The sequence below is a fragment of the Pan troglodytes genome, chromosome 3, assembly GCF_028858775.2.
Source record: "Pan troglodytes isolate AG18354 chromosome 3, NHGRI_mPanTro3-v2.0_pri, whole genome shotgun sequence".
In the NCBI taxonomy this organism is placed as follows: Eukaryota; Metazoa; Chordata; class Mammalia; order Primates; family Hominidae; genus Pan; species Pan troglodytes.
In genome coordinates this window covers 170,536,311-170,558,195 of record NC_072401.2, presented here as the reverse complement: position 1 = coordinate 170,558,195, position 21,885 = coordinate 170,536,311, and the positions used below count along the sequence as shown (strand labels likewise).

The following is a 21,885-nucleotide window of genomic DNA, read 5'->3' as shown; positions in this document are numbered from 1 at the left end:
TATTCCCAGCACTTTGGGAGACCAAGGTGGGTGAATCCCCTGAGGTCAGGAGTTGGAGACCAGCTTGGCCAACATGGTAAAACCCCGTCTCTACTAAAAATACAAAAATTAGCTGGGTGTGGTGGTGGGCACCTGTAGTCCCAGCTACTTGGGAGGTTGGGGTATGAGAATTGCTTGAACACTGGAGGCAGAGGTTGCAGTGAGCCCAGGTCGCACCACTGCACTCCAGCCTGGGCGACAGAGCAAGACTCCGTCTAAAAAAAAAAAAAAAAACCACACACACACACAAAATAAAACAAACAAACAAAACTTTACTGCCAAAGCATCAAGGCACTGTGTGCCTCATGTCACTTCACTGATACAGTAGAAAGCACAAGTAAGGCTAAGAATGTACCTAAACACTGGGTTCACGGTTTCACCCACCAGTGCTGGGAACAAAACAGTCACTAAGTATGCAGCAGAAACTCTGAGGATCCTGTAAAGACTCTGCCACCGTCCCTTCTAAGTCATGATGCCATGCACTCCTGAGGCCTGTGCTCCTGGTCTTCCCAACAGCTGTTCTTTCCTCTTGGCCACTCCCCTTTGTTTCCTTGCTGAATTTTTCCTAATTTTGCTGAGTGTTCACCCTTCAATGTGCTTATAGAAATGTGATCCCCCTCCCCAGACTCAGGGGGTAATTAATGTACGCCAATTTAAATGGTCTCAATCCCCTCGAGAGTGATTAGTTTGGCCGAAGGCATGCAATATAGCCTGGGCCAATGAGACTGGGGGAGTCAGAGGGTGGAGGTGCTCTAGTTAAAATTCTCTCATCTCTGAAAAGAAACAGAAGGAAGAAATGCCCCTCTTCTTTCACTGGATATCACTGTGTCAGAAATGCAGTGTCAAAAGCGGCATTGTTCACTCCATAACTGTAAGAGGAGAACCCATATGTGCCAATGATGATAGACTGAAAAGATGGAGAATACCTGGGCCCTGATAATGTTTTGGGGGCACTGTCTTAACCTACCATGGAACTACCCTACCCCAGACTTGTTTCATAAGTCAGTAAACCCTGTGCATCGAATCTCCTTGTAGTTGAGTCTTCTGATACCTACAGTGGAAAATATGCTAACTGATTAAAACCTGCTATTCTAGGTTTGTCCCTTTTAGTCATTTGCCCTGAAGTTCAAATAAGGTAACACTAGACTTTACAAACTGATTTTGATATTTAAGGAGACCCTGAGACAGTAAGAACCATAGGAATTATTTATAACTTCAATTTCTAGTACCATGCAATCCTTTAACAAACACGTGCATAGTTTGCTAGTTTTCCTAAGCCTGGAACCTCTCTCCCCTCCTACTCCTTTATCTGGGGTTGTTATCATCAGTCTTCAGCTTAATGACTCCTTGGAAAGGATGCCCCTGACTAAGCTTGTCCCATTAGTTGTTTTCCTGATAGCATCTATCGCTCTACTATTTTTTCATATTGTCTCTCCTTTACCATGGCTCCTTTATTAATCACAGTGCTGTTAACAGACACTCAAATAATATTTCTGAAATGAGTGAATGGATGTACTGTCCATCTCTACTTCTGATTTCTCTCTCCCCTCCCCTCCTCAGTCAAGAAAACTTGTGCCAGAGCCATGTGAAATCAGACCATATGTAAAAAGTCAGGCTCAGGACAAGTAAAAATTATACAATTTTGGAAGTGAAGTTCTCTGCATTTGACTACAGCCTTACATCTGAGAACTAGAAGAGCTAGGTTTTGAAGTCATCTTAAAGGTAAACTGAAGACAGCCAGCTCTCTGTTACATCAGCAAGGACTGGGAACACACACATTCCCATTATTACTCTAAGCCTGTGCGATGTAGACCATAGAACAACTATGTGCTGATGAGCAGCCTTCAAATGACAGAAGGCACCACACTGTGTTTCTGCAGGTAGACTACACTAAGAGCTGTGTTCTCAGCACAAATGAGAAAGAAAGGGGGGACAGGGGGACCATCAAGGTCAGAACAGGTCATCTCAATCGGAGGAGCGGAGAACTGGTTTTTAAAAGTCAGCCACAAGTTCCCTTGGACAAGAAAATACCTGTCTATTCACTGTAGAATAAGTCCTGTTCCTTGGGAAGCATTTCTCAGTATATTTGACTCTTAAAGGGACTTAGAACAACTGCTCTGGAACATTCCATAGAGTTGTCACCTTGGTTTGTGTCCCTGCCACAAGGGTAATTTATCCTTTCAAAGGGTATAATTACAATTAGTCTTTGGCTCAAGTAAAAACTGATTATTCTACTTTTTTTTTTTTTGAGACAGAGTCTCACTCTGTTGCCTAGGCTGGAGTGCAGTGGCACCATCTTGGCTCACTGCAACCTCTGCCTCCCAGGTTCAAGCAGTTCTCCTGCCTCAGCCTCCTGAGTAGCTAGGATTACAGGCATGAGCCACCACGCCTGGCTAATTTTTGTATTTTTAGTAGAGATGGGGTTTCACCATGTTGGTCAGGCTGGTCTCGAACTCCTGACCTCGTGATCTGCCCGCCTCGGCCTCCCAAAGTGCTGGGATTACAGGCATGAGCCACCATACCTGGCCTCTATCTTATAACAAGTCACTTCCTTCAACATATCAAGATTACCAGTATGAAGGGCAATTACTTAATTCCTAATTTCCTACAATGTTAAAGACATTTTCCTCTTTACTTACAGAATTTAAGGTACTCATATTTTCTTGGTTCTAAACAATTAACACAGAAATAAAAATAAACTCAAATATGTTTTTTCTTTTTATAGACTGGGTTTTGCTCTGTCACCCAGGCTGGAATGCAGTGGTGTGATCACAGCTCCCTGCAGCCTTGACATCCTAGGAGGCTCAAGCAATCCTCCTGAGTCATCCTCCAAGTAGCAGGGACCATAGGTGCATACCACTATGCCTGGCTAAATTTCCATTTTTTGTAGGGACAGGTTCTCCCTATGTTGCCCAGGCTGGTCTCAAACTCCTGGGCTCAAGGGATCTTCCGGCTTTGGCCTTTCAAAGAGCTGGAATTACAGGTGTGAGCCACTGTTCCCAGCCAAAAGATATTTTAAAATGTCTAATAGTGATTAGACAAATATTTATTGAGCATCTAGTAGGGCCCAGTGCTAGGCCAATACATTAATACAAACCCTGTTAAGCCTAGAAAAAAAGAGTTGGTTTCTAAGGTAAGTGATTGTTAATGCCTGATGACATCATGGAATTCTATGTATTAAGATTTTATGCATAAAAATGAAAATATATTAAAAAAACCAAAAGCTTCATCATGATAGTCTCAACACTAATAGTTTTTGCTTCTTAGTACATTTAATTCAAATTAGTATATTGAAGAACTGTAACATTAATTGCTTATATCTTCCTTTACTGATCTTTCTTATCTGTTTTTCCACAAAGAAAAATAAGAGAAAATTAGAATTTGGACTAATTTATGTTTGTACCTACATACATAGGTGGTGATGGGAACTGTAGGTTCTTTACCCAAATAGTTAGGTCCTGGAAGAGGACAATTTATAGCAATGGTGACACATGCATTATTTGGTGCCTTGTAGATAGCAGGTACAAATGCTTGCCTTCCTAGTTGGAATGAACATCACAATCTACTACACAGTTTATATTGCATTCATCCTTGAAGGCTATGAAAATTAGATCCTGAACTTAGAGTTTGCTGTTAGGCCACCTCTGCCTCCTACTAAAATGAATGTGTCCAGCCTATCAAAGATTCTCTTCAACAAGCATGAGCTCCATGACATATTACATTGCAAATCTGACTTTTTGCAAATGTACGTGGCTGGAGACATGCCAATCTTAGAAGTCAGTGCTTGAAATTGAAACTTGAGGGGGAATAAGAAAAGATTCCAGTGGGCAATTATTTACAACGATTAATATTTGAACATTTTTAACTTACAAAAATGGCAGTTTCATAGAGGCTATATGGTTTAAAAATAGAGTACTTCATGACTTTGTGTGTCATCCTTGCACAGAGGCCATGCTAATCTTCTCTGTATCATTCCAATTTTAGTATTCACACTGCCAAAGCAAGCACTCAACATTATTTAAGTGAGATGGCAAAGACCCCCCCACATCCTAAAGGATGGTCCTTGATCACAAAGGCTAATAACCAAGTTGGGGAATAAGTTAAGGAGCAACCATGTGGTACCAATTCTAGATGCAATGGGAATAAAAAAGAAACAGAAAACAGTGCTGGCTAGAATGACTGCAGGAGACTCCATGAAAGAGGCAAGTTATAAGCCCTTGAAAGATGACAAGGATGTAGATAAGTAGAGTGGAGAAGAAGAAGAAATTCAGAGTCAGCGTGAATAAAGAAACAGACGTGAGAACCTGTTTTTTTGTTTGTTTTGTTTTAACCACTTAAAAGCTGTGTGGTTTGGGCTAGTGACCTAATGACCATATGTCTCAGTTTCCTCCTTTGTAAAATGTGGGTATTAACAGCTTGTATCTGATGCGATCACTGGGTAAACTACATGAACTAATGTGTACTAAACACTTAGAACAGCGCCTGGTGTAGTAAGAGTGGATCTGAAGTGGCAAACAGAAAATATTCAGCATGGAAGTAAGTCACAGAGACAAGATTGGCTGAGATAAACAGAATGGAAGAGGGGAAGGAGTTTAAAAAGATGCCAAGAATTCTTGACCAGAATTTACAAGAATGTGCAAATAACCCTTACTGATTGCCTTCTCAGTGTTCAACTCTGTTCTAGGTGCTAGAAATACAATGTTGAACTAGGTCACAATAGTTAGAAAAATTGTATTTTTATGGTGGATATGGCAGAAAGAGATAAGAGAAAAGAATGGAAGGCAAGACATATCAGGAGGTGGTAAACGCAATGAAAGGACAGAAGTATGAGTAGATGACTGTATCAGACAGTGTGGTCCATCAGACTTCTGAGGAGGTGACTCTACAGTGGTGGCCTAAACCATAGGAAGTGGCTGGCTATGTGAGACCTACAGGGAGAGCTTGGCAGTGCAGAGGTCCTGTGACCAGAACCAGCCTGGCAGGGCCAGCAGATGGGCACTGTGAACCCTGAGGAAAGAGGTATGGAATACAGTTTTCTCACACTTATTCTAATATGGAACCTCTTCTCTTTTTCAGAGCATCTCACTGGACTAACGTAATTCAGAAACACTTTACAAAATTAAAAGTTGAGGACAGGGTTTAGGGGTAGCATGCAAGGTGAGAGTTACAAATAAAAGTGGAGTATTTTGAAAGGGGAGGCATGAGGAAAGAAAAGCAATTATAAGTTTTGAGGCAAAAATTTGGCTACTGAGTTTGTTTTCCTATAAAACTAATGCTATGTTAGAGTTTAATGTAAGATGGTTGTAGTTCTGCTCCCTGAAGTGGCACCTTCTTTTGATAAATGAAGAGTAGCAACTCATTAGGAAATAAAAAGAGTGGTGACAAAGAGATGATCTCCTTTTTTTTTTTGATGGTTTGCACAATTAAAAAAAAAAATAGTATTCAAAGTTAGTAGTTACCAAAACCAGAACTCTTCACAAAAATCCATACTCAAAGGCAAACCTTAACCAATAAACAATTTGTAACAGGCCTCCTGCACTAAATACTTCATTGTATACACACTCAGCCCAACTGTACAAAAAACATTACTGATCTGTTTACTCTGGCTTTAACAGTAAGTCACTTGTCATTTAAAAACAATATTCATGTGGTTGGGATAAAAACATCTAAACATATACACAAGCGTCTGGAAGGTAAAATTTTCCAGATTCAATCACCACCAAATCCCAAGAGGTCTCTTTTTTTGGCTACTGAATAATCTTGAAAGCATTCTTCCCTTGATATGCTATTGCAGGTCAATTCTGTGAGCAGATTTCAGAAACTCAAATTTCCAGAGCACAATATTGATTGAAGAGATAAGGTACCAGAATCAACCAGAGAATTTAACTATTACAAGTCCTCTTATTCTACTCTTCTCACATTCAGTGAAATCTGATGGTAACTAAATTCCACAAAATTTCAGAGTGAGCAAACTCATTAACATGTTGGCATTTAAATATCACTTATATTCAAGAATGTAATGTATTAATATATAAAAGAGCCCAAGATATACAAACTGAGCTTTTGTATATCAATTCTGTTTTCCTTTTACTGAATTTTATGGTAAAGCAAAGGCTGTTAAAGTACAAAAAATGGGTACCTTAAGCTCATATTTAAAGGAAAATAGATAACTTTATTATAATATCAAATTCTCCTCACATTATATTTTGGGTTCTTTAAAAAAGAAAATGACAAAGGCACGTGGGTTACTTTTTTTTTTTTTTTTTTTTTGAGACAGAGTTTTGCTCTGTCACCAGGCTGGAATGCAATGGCGCAATCTCAGCTCACTGCAACCTCCACCCACTGTGTTCAAGCGATTCCCCTGCCTCAGCCCTCCCGAGTAGCTGGGACTACAGGCGCACACCACCATGCCCGGCTAATTTTTTGTATTTTAGTAGAGATGGTGCTTCACCATGTTGGTCAGGATGATCTGGATCTCCTGACTTCGTGATCCGCTGGCTTCGGGTTACTTCTGTTCATTCATTCTGTACAACTTGGTACACAGCCGTACAGGTCTGATTTTGAGCTGCCCCAGGGGCAGAGACATTTCAACAGAATAACCCAGTCGCAGCAGATCCTGGAGGCCTTGCCTACTAATTTGTTGGTAAATACTTGCCCAGGATTGGATACAACTTGATAAGATACTGGACCCTAATGAGCCCAGTAATAACACCTCCAACCCCTTCAGGTCAGAGAATGAAAAGCCCCCCACTATCTGTTTCCTGAAAAATAGGAGAAAGATAGGTATGATGAGATGTCTGCAAAGTACATTGCGGCTTGTATCTGTTGGATTCCTTTTCACTGGTTACTATCTAACCACGGTCTTGACTTGAAAACTGGTGAAAATGCCCTGTGTCATGAATCTTAAAGTACAGTTAAATTTGTTACAAAGTTTTCCTTGACTCGGGGATTCTGATTTGCTGCTTCTACAACAGTTTTCTTTAATCAAGAAATGTTAGACATTAGAGTTATTCGAGATGAACCTAAGTCACGCTATTCTCTCCTTGCTCAGGCATTTCTTCCAGAACCCTGGGAAATCCCATCACCTCTTGAGTAACAATGATGACAGTGTCCCCACCTACCCGTTTCCTATCAGGGAGAAAGAGAGCGACAATGAGATAATGTCCGTAAGGAGCTGTGGGCCTATATAATAAAAGCTGTCATTAATACATCTGTATAAAAGCTCTTATTGACACATGCTCTTCTTTGTGACAAACGTGGGGCAACATTTCAAACCAAAGTCCTGCTTATATAAAACAGGTAGTTAAGAGCATACAACATTGTGGCACTGTGGCTATGTGGCACTCCCTTATGAGCACAGATTCCAAGAATGTGAAGATGGCAAAAGAAACAGTGCCAGTCTGGTTCCAGGGATGGGTCTGATCTGATTCACCCTTCAGACTTAGTATGGCCGCTCAGAGACCAGCAGAGCAGAATTGCCACACTATGCCTGTCGGCACTGCCAAATCTTCTGGGTTTCTTCTGTGTCTTAGGGCTGATTTACTATGTGGAGAAACATGGTTACAGCAATGGAGGCTGTAACACCAACTTACCAGCAATAGTGAGGGGAATAGAATACATTAATTTTATAAAAGTGCAAACAGATTTCTCTCTAAGGCATGCTCTCCTTACTGCCTCCATCTAAAAGAGTTTGTCAACTTAATATTTGTATCTGTCGACAGCTTTGTGCAGGGCAATATTTTGCCAGTGCCCCCAGTAAATTTGGGGAAGATGTAGCATAAAGGAAGAAAGGCATTTGAGGAACTGTATGTATAGAAGTTCCCCAGACTGCAGTCAACCTCTCTCTGGCTCACAGAACAGCAAGCAGTTGGTTGACTGCGGTCTGGGGAACTTCTATACATACAGTTCCTCAAATGCCTTTCTTCCCCAGATTTACTGTCTTTTGCCTCGGCTTTGTGGTTTATCACTGACATCCATGACCTTTGTTCCCTGCTTTGACCTCTGCTACCCAAACATATGAGAAACAGAACCTTATCTCCACCGACTGTTTAGAAACTTAGTACTTACTAACCTTCCTGTCTACAGATGAAAATAAGAACAGTGTGAAACAAACAGAATAAAACAGCAAGTATACAAGTATGATTAAGCAAACTAAGAGAGACTGGACACAGTGGCTCAGGCCTGTAATCCCAGCACTTTGAGAGGCCAAGGCAGGCGGATCACCTGAGGTCAGAAGTTTGAAACCAGCCTGGCCATCATGGTGAAACCCCATCTCTACTAAAAATACAAAAACTAGACGGGCGTGATGGCTCACACCTGTAATCCCAGCTATTTAGGTGGCTGAGGCATGAATTGTTGGAACCCAGAGGCGGAGGTGGCAGTGAGCTGCAATTGCACCACTGCATTCCAGCCTGGACAACAGAACAAGACTGTCTCAGGAAAAAAAAAAAAAAAAAAAAAAAGAAAGAAAAGAAAAGAAAAGAAAACTAAGATATTGGAAATTTATATTTAAGATTTTGGTAAAACAAGGCAGGTGAAAAAAACCTACTGAATTTCTACTTCATTGCCTTACATATAATCAATCAATTTGTTGGTACTTGATATATATGGCAAAACCATCCAGCTAAAGAAATAACACTTATAAGTGAAACTGAATATATACATCTTATGATAACTTGGCAGTTCCTGCAAGTTCCAGGATGCCAAAGTCATGGCAGCCCTGATAGGGACACTCAATCTTTGGCAAATTATTTGGATTATTATGATAAACAAAAATAGTAACATTTTTGTTTTTAATTCAGAATGCAAATGACAGATCCCATAGTATGCCAGAGGAAAAACATGTTTCAAAAGACACATTTATCAAACCAAAATAATGAAGTCTTCAAGTGTGCGTGATTTAGCAACAGGAAAATTCCTTGAGGACAAAACAGTAACCACATAATAATGGCTTACTGAGCAGGCATGGAGCTAAAAATCTGTAGTCTGGTATTGCCACTTCGATGTCACAGCACTTCACTATCTTTGGGTACAGTTTTCCATGGCCACAAAATCGGCACGACTTCTCCATTAATCTTTAAGAAATGGCAGGAACGACTGGACTCTTGTGGTAACAATTATAAGCTATTTTGACTCCATGAAATGAGTCACTGTGATAGATGGTGACAAGAAGCAAGTGCTCCTGTTACTTGAGGTAAGCCATTAAAACTTGCTTATCTTAAGAAGGTTTCAAAGTCACTGATCAGCACAAACTGCTGTTTCTACTAAAAATGATAAATGGCACAATCATCACCACCTTTGAAAAACGAATCTTTGATCAAATTCTGTATGAGAAATATTAGAACAGATTATTTACACAGTACTCCTCTTCCTGGGAAGCAAGACTTGGTACCCTTTTAATGAGAGAGGATGAAAAAGTGTCATGCAACAAACTCTGGCTCTTTGGGTCTCTCTAACAGCTTCTTTGTACCAAGATAATACACTTCCTTTTCTAACAGCTAAATAAAAGCTCAAAGAGGAAAAACAAGGGAGAAGGACAAAGGTTCTCCTCAGACAAGTTGCCTGACAACTTTCAACAGAAGTCCATTATCACATCATTACTATATTTGGCTCCTTTTTTGGACTTGTTTCTTTACATATTCATTGGCCTGTGTTTCGCCCAATAAGGATTCGAGAAGAAGCCAGATTTCAAATTAATGTAATCAACATTTAGGAAGTGTCCAACAAAAGAAGCATTGCTAACTGAAGCTGCCTGGTACACCTTTGTCGAGGCCCGACATAGCAATGCTTGCCTTTAAGGTGGCATTAGTGTATCCTAGCAATGGAACACTTTTATAGATGAATGAAAATAACTTGAATTCTAAGATCTTCTCCTTTTTACTGTTTAGTAGAGTTCCTTCTTTTTCTCTCTGAACAATAGTATGCTTCTGGCAAACTCTGAAGTAGGATTTCAGAAGGAAGAGTTGAGATATGGGTGCTGGCTTAACCTTTGCGAGCACTTCCTCATTTTTGAAATCTTCAGTAAAATGAGTAAGTACTAGCATTTACTCATTTTACTCTTCAACCAAACATGCCAAACACCTGTACTGTATTTTTTTGAGGATTTTACTGTACTTCTGTAGGTGTTACTTATCCTCAAAGATTTTCCATTTTAAAGACCTCATAGGGCTACCACATCATCACTGTGATGTAAAGAGAGACATATTAGATCACCTGCAAACAGAAAGAGATAGAGGAGGCATGTAATGTATCTCGAGATCACAGGCCAGGGACAAAACTGGCATCATAATTTCTCCACTAGGTTGCATACACCCCCATTTATCTACATCAAAACATAAAGACATTTACATGCTTTTGCCCCCTTCCAGTCAATCACTAGATTTACACAAAGGCTTATTTCTTAAATCTGTTAATTAAGGTTTTTCAAAAACACTAAGTATATACTTAATAACCAAACTCCTTCACATCCACTGTAATGCTGGCATGAAATATTATAATAAAACACATAGTTTGGTGGTGAGAGCATGGATTCGTGTCTCGGTTTAGTGGCTATGTGACCCTGGGCAATTTATTTAACTCCTAGACTCCTCAGTACTTTAACTGGGGCAATGCTACCTCTTAGGAATGTTGTATCAAATGAAATAATACATGTGAGTTGCTTAGCACAGTGCTCAATAAATGATAGCTAAGCTCTCCCCCGTCATAATGATTAAGAGAGGGCACTGCATAGATTTTGAATAGTTCCTGATGAGAATCTCATATTAATTCAGACGAAAAAGTTCTGATTTTGATAATGTTAAGGGGCTACGCAAGAATCACTGAGTCAAATTGCCGTTAAGAATTTTTACATCGCACGGAGAGAAATGTGTGAAATGTTACTGGGGCGCTCTGGGTTGCAGGCTGATGGGAGCGCGTGTATGGAGATGTGGGAGTCCCAGGGCGACCCGAGGCGGAGGGGCAGGGAAGTGGAGGACCGCGGCGGTTACTCACGCGGGGGTGACACCCTTGGGCAGCCCCAGGGCGTTGACGGCCGCCGGCGGCGGCTGCGAGGGCAGCAGAGCGCTGAGGAAGGCCGCGGGCGTCTGGCTGTGGCCGAAGCGGGTGGCAGGCGACGAGCAGTGGGACGCCTGCCCCGGGCTCGGGAGCGGCGGTGGTGGCGGCGGCAGTGGGAACACGTCGGGCACCGGGAAGGCAGCCGTGGGGCTGAAGACCGGGGGCGGCGGGGGCGGGGGCGACGGCGAGGAGGAGCCCCACGGGGCCTCGGGCTCAGCGCCGAAGGGCTGCGCGAAGGGCGGCACGGGGGCGCGGCCGAACTGCCTCGGCGTCGGGGACATGGGCGACGGGAGGCTGGACGAGCTGGGGCTGGAGGCCGGCGTGCCGTGGCCCGACGCGGGCCCGAGGTTCTGCGCGGCGATGAACTGCTTGGGGCGCGCGTAGTTGAAAGAGCCGGAGGACTGCATGGCGGGGGCGGAGCGGGAGGCCAGCGCGCTCATGGGCTCCGGGGACGCGGGCGGCGTGCAGGCCGCGAGCTCGGGGAAGGCGGGCGGCGGCGGGAAGGGGGGCGAGGGCGGCGCGCTGCGCGGGGCTGGCGGAGGCTGCCGAGCGCCGGCCTCCTGCTCCAGTCGGATTTGGTTCTGGAGTTGCTGGATCTTCAGAGGGTCCCTGCGGGGAGAAAGAGAAGTGACACCTTCAGAGACGGAACGGCCAGGAACGTGTATTCCAGGAGTGAGCTCAGCTTGTGAGCATCGCTTGGCACTTAGGCCAGCTGCAGAGAACACCCAGGGAACGGGCACACGTTAGCAGCCCCAAGTGTGGGGCCAGCAGTTCATTCTGGACCAAGCGCTAAGTCAGTGAAGTATGCTCGCCCATTTCACTCTCGTTTAAGTTTCACATAAGGTGATCCCAACCAGTTTACAAATCCTGATGGAAATTTTGTCTGACTTCCAGGAGCCATATTTTGTTTTTAACGGATCAAGAAATATTAAGAGAAAAACGTTTCGACATCAATTCTCAGTCCTCTCATTCGTAGCCAATTTTTGGTAAAAGAATTCTATCAAAATGAGAAAGTTAAAAGCAAAAAAACACTTGGTTGAAGTTATATTTGGCAGATTTAGGTTAGTCCAATTTGCCTATTTCAGTGCTGTCAACTCTACATTCAATAAATACCACAGGTGGATTTTTTAAAAAATTTACTTTAATCTCTACATTTGTCCCCTAAGAAAGTCTTCATGCAAAATTTTAGTAGTAAACTGAATTGCGAATTTCTTACACAAACCTTAATACACATTGATATTGTATGTTATTTCAAACACATGTAAACAAGTGACTTCTATAACAGGTAGGTGTCCAATAAACAATAGCAAAAATTTTGTAATGATGTATATTTAATTCCCCAAATATTTACCATTGAGAAGAGATAGTTCAAATTTTTATTTCTGAAATAAGAGTAAGCAGCTAGCAATGATCTAATATCTCACTCTTTTACTCAAAAACTTTGCTGTACATCCAGGATATTTTCCTTTATTCACATGAGGTAAACATAGGGACCAATAGCTGTCAAAAGAAACTTCAACAGAAGGTGGCACTGTAACAAGCAGATAAAACAAGTATCTATGAATAGACAATAAACCTTTTAAAACTAAAAATCAGACCCCAAAACTTTCTTATCCATAGGCAAAAATCAAGCCTTCAGAGACTCAGCAATACAAAGAATTGAAGTGGCCAATAAAAAGTGAAAAAATATCTAGGTCTTTTCTCAAGTATCATGAGCTGTGGGAACATCAGCAAGTTCTAAACTCTGTCCTGTGTCTTCTGTTCCCTTCTATAATTATCCAGTAAAGTGATTACACTTAAGTCCATGAGAAGACAAAGACACACTTTCTTGGGAACTGAAAGGTGTAATGAGGAGATGGTTCTATGTTCTCAATATGTACAGAGCATCAAATACTTGAACAGCAAAGAACTTTGTGGGGTCCTATTGAACTTGAGTGTTTTAAAAGTAGGCATGTCACTGCTGGGATTCACCACTGCCCTGAAGTTCCAGATGTCTGTGTGGTTTGGGTAGACTGTCCAGCACATGTGCTCTGGCATTCATGCATTTAGAACTGGCCCAGGAATAGAACTCATAAAAACCACCCACTAGCTCTAAAATCCATTATCCAGCACTCTCCATTCCGAGTCCCCAAATGCTTCATCTCCCTGCCTTTGCTGTCTCTCTTACATTTCCTCACTAGGGCAGCATGCATCCCAGTCCCAGGATGTTTATCAACACTCTTCCACACCCTTCAGCTGACCTCTGCATCTGGATTAGAAGCCATCTGTGTGGCTCTCCTCAAAGGCGCTGCTCCCCTACTCTGTCCCCACCTGGGCTCACAATGGCCAAAGCCACAGCTGTGTTTTAAGTATTTTAGGCTTGGCCTGGCATCAGCAAATTGCTGTGTGTGGTGGCTCTGCTGAAGTAGCTACAGACATCATATCACGCTCTGTACCTGATGTGAGGATTCCCTGGCCCCAGAATTAGGGAGTGACTCTTGAGAGCCAGTATTCAAAGAAACCAGGGCAGGAAAGCCCAGACCAGGACTATATTGGTTCTCAACTTCTCCATGGGTCAGCTTATTCATTCGGGCATTAAAAAGAACCATCATGTTTGCTAACCCAAGTGGGCTTAAAGCTGTGGAAGCGCTAACTTTAGTATGAAGTGACAGTTTAAGAAATTATTAACGTAGCATTTCACAAGAAATGAATGGGCATTCTAGTGATTTGGCTGCTAGTATATACTGTAGTGAAGAACTTTACTAGTGTTTTGACTTCCCCATTTTTAAGTGGTTCAGTGAGGCATCAAGAATATAATATGCAGGGACTGGAGGGGGTGGGGAAAAGGAGCACAAAAACATTTATTTTGAATTTTAAAGTGTCTGACTTTATTTCTGTGCAAACGATAATCTTTTAAATACTTGAGTTAAATGGATTTCATATCTGGACTGTGATGTGATGAAATGCACAATTTTACCATTTTCTTCTTCCTCATTAAGCTATTTTTAGAAAAGTTGATTTTCACAGAGATAAAAAGGCCGAAAGAATGAAAGGTACCAGAAAGGCAAGGTTGCCTATAGCTTTTGGAAATTACTTAGAAGTTATTTGTCATAAGAAATTCATTACTTCTTTAGTTTCTCCGTTTTTTTTCTGCTGTCTTTTCTCTGAAAACATGAAACTGAACTTTTTGGAAATACTATGTATTTCCAAATAGTATGTATTTCCATATAGTATGACAAGTTAAGCATTCTAGATAGCCCTAGTTGCAAATGTACTTTGAGTGTCATTTGTTTAAATCTTTGGTCTTGCACAAGTAATCCATCAAATTTCTCCCAGCTTCTTTTTTCCCCTCTCTCCTCCATACCCCTAATTCAAAAAATCTAAGCGATTCCCCACTGTTGCCCATCCTTCAATTCTAAAAGTTTTGATACTGAAGGAAAGGGGACCGTCTAGACCTGTCACAGTCCACTTACACATGGGAAGACTGGTTTTAAGTAACACTCAAGGCCACAGAGCAAGTTACCTGCAGAGCCGGGTTAGAACCTGTGTCTGTCCCTGCTCTTTACACTACTTCAGGCATGTAACACATAAAAGGACCCTGACCTTCAATGTGACTTAAAAAAAAAAAAAATCTGTGGCTATATTTTCCTTCTGAGGACTTTATTCACTTTTATACCTTACTGCAACTGTAACATCCAGGGCCTTTAGGATCTGAATCATCAGTTAAGGTTTTAAATACATATTTAAGAATATATTTAAGAATATCTGACTTCAAACTTGATTTCATGCTAACTCAATAGATTCCCCTCATACATTATAGAAAATAACTCCTCTACCCCAGTGGTTTGCAGAAAGCTTTCAACAAGAGTAATTTTACAGATGGTTGGATGGGGCAAAGATTTAGATTTGACAGAGATAAGGAGAGGTGTATGACCCAATTTATTTTCTAATTCAGTCATCTCTCCTACCACTAGATTAAAGCAAGTTCAGAAAAAGTTAACCACACTAAAAACACTGTCCCAAGTGGCAGAATGGTACATGACAAAAAGGGCTAGAGTCACAGTTAGATCGAGCTGGCTTGGAACCCCAGCTCAGCCGGCTACTAGCTTGTGGGGTCATTGTGAGAATTAAATGGGCACAGTGCCTGGTTCAGAGTATGAGCTCAATAAATTATCTTTCATAGCAGAAGAGAATCATGTCAATTCTGGTTACTTTACAAACCAGACCTTTTAAAACAGGAACAAATGTTTTACTTATTGCAGGGGATGTTTCTCTTCACCTATGTCCATTGCAAGTGGCTGGCAGGGGAACAGCAGTGGCAGGTGGGCAGATGGGGAACTGGAGATGGGGCTGTCATGAAACCAGCTAAGATGGCTGGTTTCAGCACTGCTCCTCCGCCTTCTCCTCATCACGAAGCCATAGGGCACTTATCACGTGCCTAGCACTGGAGACACATACCAACCCTAGGAGGCAGGGATGGTTATCCCCATTTAAAAAATTCACCATCAGTTAGTGAGGTCAAGTAATGTGTCCAAGGGCAGAACCTGGATGTGAAGGGCTGGCTGGCTTAGAAAGCCTGGTGCCACATCATTCTCTATAGAGTGCTCAGTAAACAAAAAAGGTTTGTTAAAATGTTGGCTATTATTACTACATATCACTTTTTCTCTGGGAAACTGCAACCCAAGTTTAAAATAAATGATGTGAAAGTAAACTTCTGGAAAACAACTTTTATGTAAGTTGGAAATTCCTGGTATGTCTCTCTGGAGCAATATCTGGATTGCAAGTAATTTATCCCCTGCTCATAATAAAGATGGGGTATTCGTAATTGTCTAGAAAAACTCTTGAGATCACAAGGCTGAAAAACATTTGTGATCTATGAATAAATATGCTGTTGGTTTATATGCTTTCTTTAATATTTGATTGTGTGACAGAAGCCATTGTATGAAGAGTTGCAAGACTGCACCCTCTGAACCATAAGCTCCTCTGGTCCTGATATTTATAAGCACTTTAAAAGTAAGGAGGGTAACTTTCGGCATCCTCACAGCACCTGGCCAAACACTAAACATGGTGGACTCATCACTGTCAATGACCACAATGATATAAATTTCTTACTGCAATTCTGTACCCCATTGGGTTCATCAGGCATATTCAGTAGGACATTCCTATACTAGGATGGTCCCATATTGGACTGGGAAATCTTAAGAATTTTCAAATGAAGGTAGGTAAGTGAATTAGGGGTAAGCTGGTAGGTGTTTCCACAATATATTCCCATCTGGCTAAGATTAGCTCAGTATCATATGCATGAGACTTCAATGTATCAATTCTGGGAATGTATAAAATAGAAAATAAAACTCCTACAAGGGCTTCCCACTCAGGTAGTACGGATTCAGTTCCATCTATAACTTTATTATAGTAATGCTTCAATTGTCTTTTAAAATTCTATTACTCAGAGCTCAATTGATATCTTCATATCACAGAAGCTAGGTCCACTGCATGAAGGTCAATATCTAACAACTTGATTTGTTTAGCACTAACTTATGATTGCCCCTTAGGAAAAGGTATATAAATCCCAATCTTAAGAATGATCATTTATTTACACAGTAAGGATTAATAAAAGACAAATGAGAATGTATTGCACTGGGCTTATGGGAGGTTGTGAGTGCAAAAATAATTCAAATACATTCCCCTAAGGTTGGGGGAGAAGGCAGGGATAAAAATCTGGATTTTCTACAAAGTACCATAAACAAAAAAATGCTAGAATTAAATTAAAATTGATTACTGCTTGGGATTATGTATAAGTTTAAAATGTATTGCAAAAGGACATAGGTTTCTTTACAAAGCCCTATTTTTTGACCTTTAATGCATTCTGAACCTTTTGTGAATTGTGCTGACTTTCCAAACAAAGCCAGAACTGAACACAATTATGGAGGAGGGCTCAAGGGAGAAGTGACCTGAGTGAAATCAGCACATGACTTGAGTCTCTTTTAGAGAGACTTTTCCTTTGTACTTAGAATAAGAGCCATATTTGGCTCTGCCACAGAAAACCAGTAGCTTTGTATGTCTTAATGCATAAAGTTGATCTCTATTTGAAGTCATTCCATGTACCGATAGAGAGAGAGAGAAGGAGCAACTGATGACCAATTCCTAATCCTCCTGGGAACTTCTCTGGAATATCAAAGGATGGCTGAGTCTCTCATGTAACATGAAGAATAGGAATGGGAGGTAGGGGAGATGGTGCTCTTCAAGGGTCAGTAGCAATGTGAACTGTTTCTCATAAGTTGACTCCTGCCGCTGGCTCCCAGATGTAGAGATGTCTCATCTAGGAGGTCTGTGGAGATCCAACTCTCTGTGGGGTAAATGGTCACTTTGGCTCTGAGAGGGCTGCAGGATGTGGTCCAAAGAATTTATAGCCCCACCAGAAGAGCAGGATTTGTAGCCTGACATAAATTGCATATGATAAGGGACAGGCTTTGCCAGTGCCTGCAGTTGTGATGTGCCTGAGGAATCTAACACAGAATGCTGGCGCTTCAGTCCCAGCCTCTTTTTGGGGGAGGAATCCGAAGTCAGCTTCTAAAAGAGTTGACTCTGCATCACAGTTAAATGCCCAAAATGATTTTCATTTCTACTGATGCAAAGGCCAGTGAAAACAGCAGGAAGATATTAGTTGATTCTTATAAAAACTATGCTAATTTAGTGGACATTAAAATGAATTAATACCGACTGTTCCTAATAGAAAATGTTTGGTTTCAATTCTTAACATAGACAAAGTACATTTTTGAAGAAAAATCTGTTTTTCAACCTTTTTTTTTTTTCAATGCTTGAAGCAAAATCAGTGATCTCATTTCTAATTGAAATACCAAGGAAAAGCTCCCTGTGAGACAGATGTTGAGAAACTTTAAGGTCTTAAGTATAAAATTTCTCTGAGATTTTGAAGAATTAGGGAAGAAAGGACAGACAGATATTTCACTTTCTGTCTTCCAACGAAATGACGAATTTGGCATATTTTAAGGTTTCATATGGTTAATGTTTCCCCAACTTTTCATTTTCATTCATTACACAATGGCTGGTACCATCCCTTGTGTCAGTCCCATCACAGCTTATGCTTGCTGGGTTGAATACATCCAAAACAGTGGTATGCAGTCAGTATTTATAAGAGTCGATTACTACTAAGGGCAGAGTGTCATCTCTTTCCAAACAAATAACCATTATCTACTCCCCAAATGGCTTTACAAAAAGTAGCAATCCTCCCACTTCACTGAGCCCTCCATTTTCAGTATCTTCCTCTTTACTCACAGGGAAGCCACTCAATAAATATCTGTTGAATTGAAGTTAAATCCCTAGATTTCTATACAATGTAAAACTCCCGGTTCCATCAAGCTCTACGGCATTCAGCAACACACAGTTGCATTTTCCTAAGAGAGTATTCTTAGAAATAAAGCCACTATCATGCAGGTTATTTACAAGTAAAAACATGGAGTCAGCCCAGTAGAGAAACGTTCAGATAGTGTGGCTCCTGCTCTGCCACGTTCTGTTTATGACTTTGGATATTTTATTTATCCTTTCTGGGGTAGTTTTTCAACTTTAAGGTCCTAATAAACGTTTAGATTTTATGACCTGTCCTCTTTAGCCCTGTAAGATTTAAATATTATAAAGAACCTGATTTCAAAGAAACTGGTAAACTTGGACAACTAAACAAGTCCAAGTATGGTACTTATTTGTGTGTGTGCATATATTAACCTTATGCATATGCTGTTTTCACACCTATTTCAACTGTTTTTGAAAAACGTATATATCAGTTTTTGGAAAACAGAAGAAGATTTTAAAGGCATTCGAGAGGCAGATAAAAACAATTCCATGGTAAATCTTACAAAAGGAAGAATATTCTGTGAATAATCTGTTCTGTGAATATTCTGTCAACTAACTAGCTAACGTCAATTGCATTTTTTTCTTAAGACAGATATACCTATAGATAAATTCTACCCAGATCAAGACAAAAATAGCTTTTAGGTTTTGTGTGTCTCAAAATAATTTCTATGGGGCTAGAGTTGGATGTGGTTCTGCTATAATGCTTTCCCTTAAAGGAAACATGGAAACTATTTCAGTGGTAAGTGGCCAATGTTCTGTTAATAACCCTTTCCCCTCTTTCTGCCACAACTCTTTTGGATGTTTTGGCTTTGGCATTTCATTCAAATATGAAGATAGGGTTGTGCTATGCTCAGCAGTCCCATGGCTTTTCTCTGCCTTCATTCTTGGTATCTCTGCAGCCTCTGACAGTGGGTTCACCCACTCCATCTTTCTTGAAGCACTCTTCTCCCTTGACATCACTAACAACTCTCCTTGTTCTCCTACTTCTGGGACTGTGCCTTACTTCCTTCACTGGTTCTCCATCTCTCTAAATATGGGTACCTTACCAAGATCTAAACTTTACGCTCCTCTTTGCACAAGGAGTCAGTCAGCTGCATCACTCTCACTCCCTGATCTCTCTAACCCAGCCCTCAGTCCTGAATTCCATTATCCACTTCCATGTAACATAAATGTGCTACTTCACTTCAAACTTATGTCTAGACAGAGCTCCTCTCACCCTGATCTAACTTGTCTCCCTAAAATAATATCTGATATTTAAGATACCCATAATTTGGCCTCAAACAGTCCTAACAATCTTATCTCCAACTAATGCTGCTGTATCTCTACCTTTTCATTCTTCTAAGTTTGTTACTCTTATTGTTCCCCAAACCCATTTTGAGTTTTCCTTCCTGTTGGCCTCTTCTCATGCACTGCCCTCTTTCGGAGGGCCACCCCCACCAATTTCTCTCCATCCACTGTCTTCATCCTTTTGTCCCCATTTCAATGCCCATTTCTTCTTGAAGCCCTCCCTAGAAACATCTAGCAGTTCTTACTCTCTCCTCCATACTACTCCAGCCCACAAGGCTGGCACGGCACTGTCAGTTTGGCAGTGGCATTATCATCTCACACACCAGCCCAGATCGCCCAGAGCCAGATGTGTTCTATCTTCTTGATTATTACAGTGCTTTGCACATAGATGTCACTTACTACCTGTAAAAAGATTGCCAGGCATCCTTTTGTGTGGAATACAGGAAAGGGAAACGCATCTTCTAATAAAGGAGATATATATGTATCAGAGCTCTTATAGTAACAGTACTTATATATTTCTGGCTTGTTAGTATCCAAAATGTGAAACTCCCAAACCCGAATGAGAGCGTTTGTGAACCTGATAATGCAGCTCCTAATCTGGCATCTGTGAGGCGCTCCATCATGTTCCAGGCAGTGGCAGCCTGTACCAGTGCCCATTTTCCATTTTATTTGGTTATCAGTCAAAAACGCAGTAAGTTTATGTTTACCTTGAAGAGAAGTGCCTCGGGGATATTTTCAGTACTTGGTGAGAACTTCAGTCATCTCTAGGCAGTTCTTTTCTTTGATAGGACCCATTCTTCCCATCCCTGCACTGTTCTACAGCCACTTTTTCAAAACATAGACTGTATCCTGAGATAACAAAGTTGGTCCCTATACAGAGAGAGGAAACAGTTCCCTTGTGTGTCCATTGTGTAGTGTAGCAAGTCGTAAAAGACCGGACAGAGTGTTTCTAACAAGGCCACATTGAGTGCCTGTGTTGGGGCTAGAAGCTAAAGCACTGATGTCTGCCTGGAACATCACACTGATGTCTGTATTCATTTTTCAAGTGTTGTGAAGTACTGCCAGGAATCGCTTATGGCTGATACTAAGTTAAAGAATGTGTAGGTGGAGGTCATGCTTTATTTCTGGAAGGAGAATGAGGCCAATGGTTGAATGCATGGCAATAAGCATTCATACAAGCAAGTAATGACTCACTAGTAGGTGGAGAATTGAATGAGTTTCTTCTTAAAGTCAATTTCCTGAAACTCCAAGTGTGGCAGACATCTGTTTTTATTCTCTACCATTCTTTCATCTGGTAATAGCACTCCTCCCTCCCTTTACAGATACGCTTCTACCCTATTCCTTGTGGGTCTGCCAGTCACAATCCTCTTGCCCTTGGTTGCAGGGTGAGCATGTGATCCAGGACTAGTCAACTGGTATATGGCTTCAGCAAATTATCCAAGGATAAGTATATAATCCAGGTCAGGCCAGGCCAAGCAGGGCCTTTCCCTGGGACTTTTCATACTGAAGATGGCAGGGAAATGTGTCTAAAAGGATAGAATCACCTAGAGTTCCTGGCCATCATGGAAGGGTCTACAAAAAGGAAGCCAGTACATAAAAAGCAGCCAATTCCTTATATAAAAGAAAAAGGGAGAGACGCAGTTAAAATTGGAATACTATTATAGCCGCTGGATCCAGATAACCTGCAGACCAGTTTTATCTCAGAATTTTTTTTTCTTTTTTTTTTTCTCTTCACTTAAATTAGTTCAAATGGTCTCTTAACACTTTTTAGAAAGTGGCCTTGGAAACCAACAAGTCCAATATCCTTATTTTACGATATGTAGATGGAGACACAGGGAGATCAAGAAATTGCTGTTATCAGCTGGTTGGTACCAAAGGCCCAACAAGAACATCTTGCTGGTACGAACAATACAAAAATTAACCTAATAGCACTGTCGGAAGTTGATGAATCAATAAATGGATGAATTCATATATTGTTCATAAACTTGTGAAAGAAACCACCAGAAGGGCTAAAAACAAATAGTTTAAAGTGTTCACCTCTGGAAAGTAAGACTAGAATGAGGTGGAGGGGGGACATCTTTTATTTTTGCATTTTATACTCTTCTATACTATTTGACTGTTTTTAACTATGTGCATATAAAAAGTATAGTGGTTAAAAAGACT

At 41.0% G+C, this 21,885-nt stretch overlaps 2 protein-coding genes and 1 non-coding gene across 20 annotated transcripts in view; 1 reads left to right on the top strand and 2 right to left on the bottom strand.

Moving 5' to 3' along the window:
• Positions 1–21,885, bottom strand: part of PALLD (palladin, cytoskeletal associated protein) — a 435,321-nt gene that overhangs the window by 38,941 nt on the left and 374,495 nt on the right. For 11 of the 18 annotated variants that reach the window (XM_063809153.1, XM_009448560.5, XM_003310570.6 and 8 more), the window contains one exon: positions 11,029–11,700. The exons of the other annotated variants lie outside the window; for them this stretch is intronic. In XM_063809153.1, coding sequence (XP_063665223.1) covers positions 11,029–11,700 — 672 coding nt within the window. The remainder of the gene's footprint in view (positions 1–11,028; positions 11,701–21,885) is intronic. 18 annotated transcript variants of the gene reach the window in all.
• The window catches only part of CBR4 (carbonyl reductase 4), a 158,656-nt gene that overhangs the window by 133,775 nt on the left and 2,996 nt on the right, over positions 1–21,885 (top strand). The window lies entirely within an intron of this gene.
• LOC112209025 (U6 spliceosomal RNA) lies at positions 3,941–4,045 on the bottom strand. The gene has a single exon (XR_002943713.1). It is a non-coding gene; the product is annotated as a U6 spliceosomal RNA (small nuclear RNA).